Raw genomic sequence first — 1,282 nt, forward strand, 5'->3', positions numbered from 1 at the left:
TGTTGGGTTACAATGTCTCCAAATAAGGCTTGTCACAGCTGAAGCACCAGCCAATTTATCAATTGATATTTTGATTATTGCGATGGAGTTATGAAGCCAAATAGTTGCAAGTAATCACAAAACAGCAATGCTTCAGAGCAGTGATTGCGATTATTGGCAGAGCTTGTGTAAAGAGAGATGAAAAATTTATGCCAATGTTAGTATTACTGAATTATTGTTAAAAATGTACTAATGGTCCAGGATACAGAAATTTGATAAAGATGATAGAACTAGAAATGCAGCAAAAGACTGCTCAAGTTTTATCTTTTCTGATTATATTACATTCCTTTTTACAGCCAGAACCAGTTTGACCGTCTCCTAACACAGCTAGCATCCATAGAACATTCTTCACTTAAATGGAAGGCAATTGTTGACATGAATCAGGAGGAGATAAAACATTATGAACTGCTAAGGTGAGCAATATAAATTGTGTTGTGTGAAAAGATATGTAATATACTAGAAAACTTATCAAAGCTATATATTTAGACATGATGTTAGTGGAGTGGATGTGTGATATAGTTAAGTAATAGAGTACTAAAGAAAAAAATCATGAAAGGACTCACTGACATCAGTGCTGCCATGATAACCATTTGTTGTATAGTGAAAATAATTGAGAACTGATACAAAAGTAATTGAACATATTGGAAAAATAAATGCAGATGGGCTGCCTAAACCACTGAGTTGGCCAAAGTATGGGCTTGCTATCCATGTATTATTGTTTGTGAAATTCTTCAGTACTAATTTGATGATTTAGGTTTTGTATAAAACTTTGATGAAACAAGTTCTCAGATGACTTTGTGGAATGTCATCTTGTACTTATATCATAAAGAACATACTCAAAGTAGCATAGAGCATCAACATGTTGATACTTAGGTTTAGGCAAAAAGTTTGACCATCAAATACTTGTTGACACCTGTCTGCAGTAGATTAATGAGTGTAAATGCTTTTTCAGAGATGAAACCAGCAGAAGTGTTGAAGATGCTTATGTAGCTATTGGTATTGCCAAACAAGAGTTAGAAGAAGCCAGGCAGGTACGACGGAACAGGCTCGAGTATGATGCTTTGGCAAGACTAATCAAGGAACACCCACCACGTTCAGATACAGCTAATAAATTGGCACACCTTACACAGCACCTGCATTCTCTCAAGGTAAGATTATAATTATGAAAATATTGTTAGTGGTATTATGATTAGAATGATAACCTATTGGCACTGGGGAATTGTACTGTCCATTGTGATTTTTT

At 34.9% G+C, this 1,282-nt stretch overlaps 1 protein-coding gene and 1 long non-coding RNA gene across 2 annotated transcripts in view; both read left to right on the forward strand.

Annotated features, from left to right (window-relative positions):
• Positions 1–1,282, forward strand: part of LOC119584987 — a 25,600-nt gene that overhangs the window by 19,389 nt on the left and 4,929 nt on the right. The window lies entirely within an intron of this gene.
• Positions 1–1,282, forward strand: part of LOC119584986 (THO complex subunit 7 homolog) — a gene marked incomplete in the record, with an annotated part of 9,088 nt that overhangs the window by 2,948 nt on the left and 4,858 nt on the right. The window contains 2 exon segments of the mRNA XM_037933595.1: positions 336–452; positions 992–1,187. Coding sequence (XP_037789523.1) covers positions 336–452; positions 992–1,187 — 313 coding nt within the window.

This window comes from Penaeus monodon, chromosome 19, assembly GCF_015228065.2.
Source record: "Penaeus monodon isolate SGIC_2016 chromosome 19, NSTDA_Pmon_1, whole genome shotgun sequence".
Lineage (NCBI taxonomy): Eukaryota > Metazoa > Arthropoda > Malacostraca > Decapoda > Penaeidae > Penaeus > Penaeus monodon.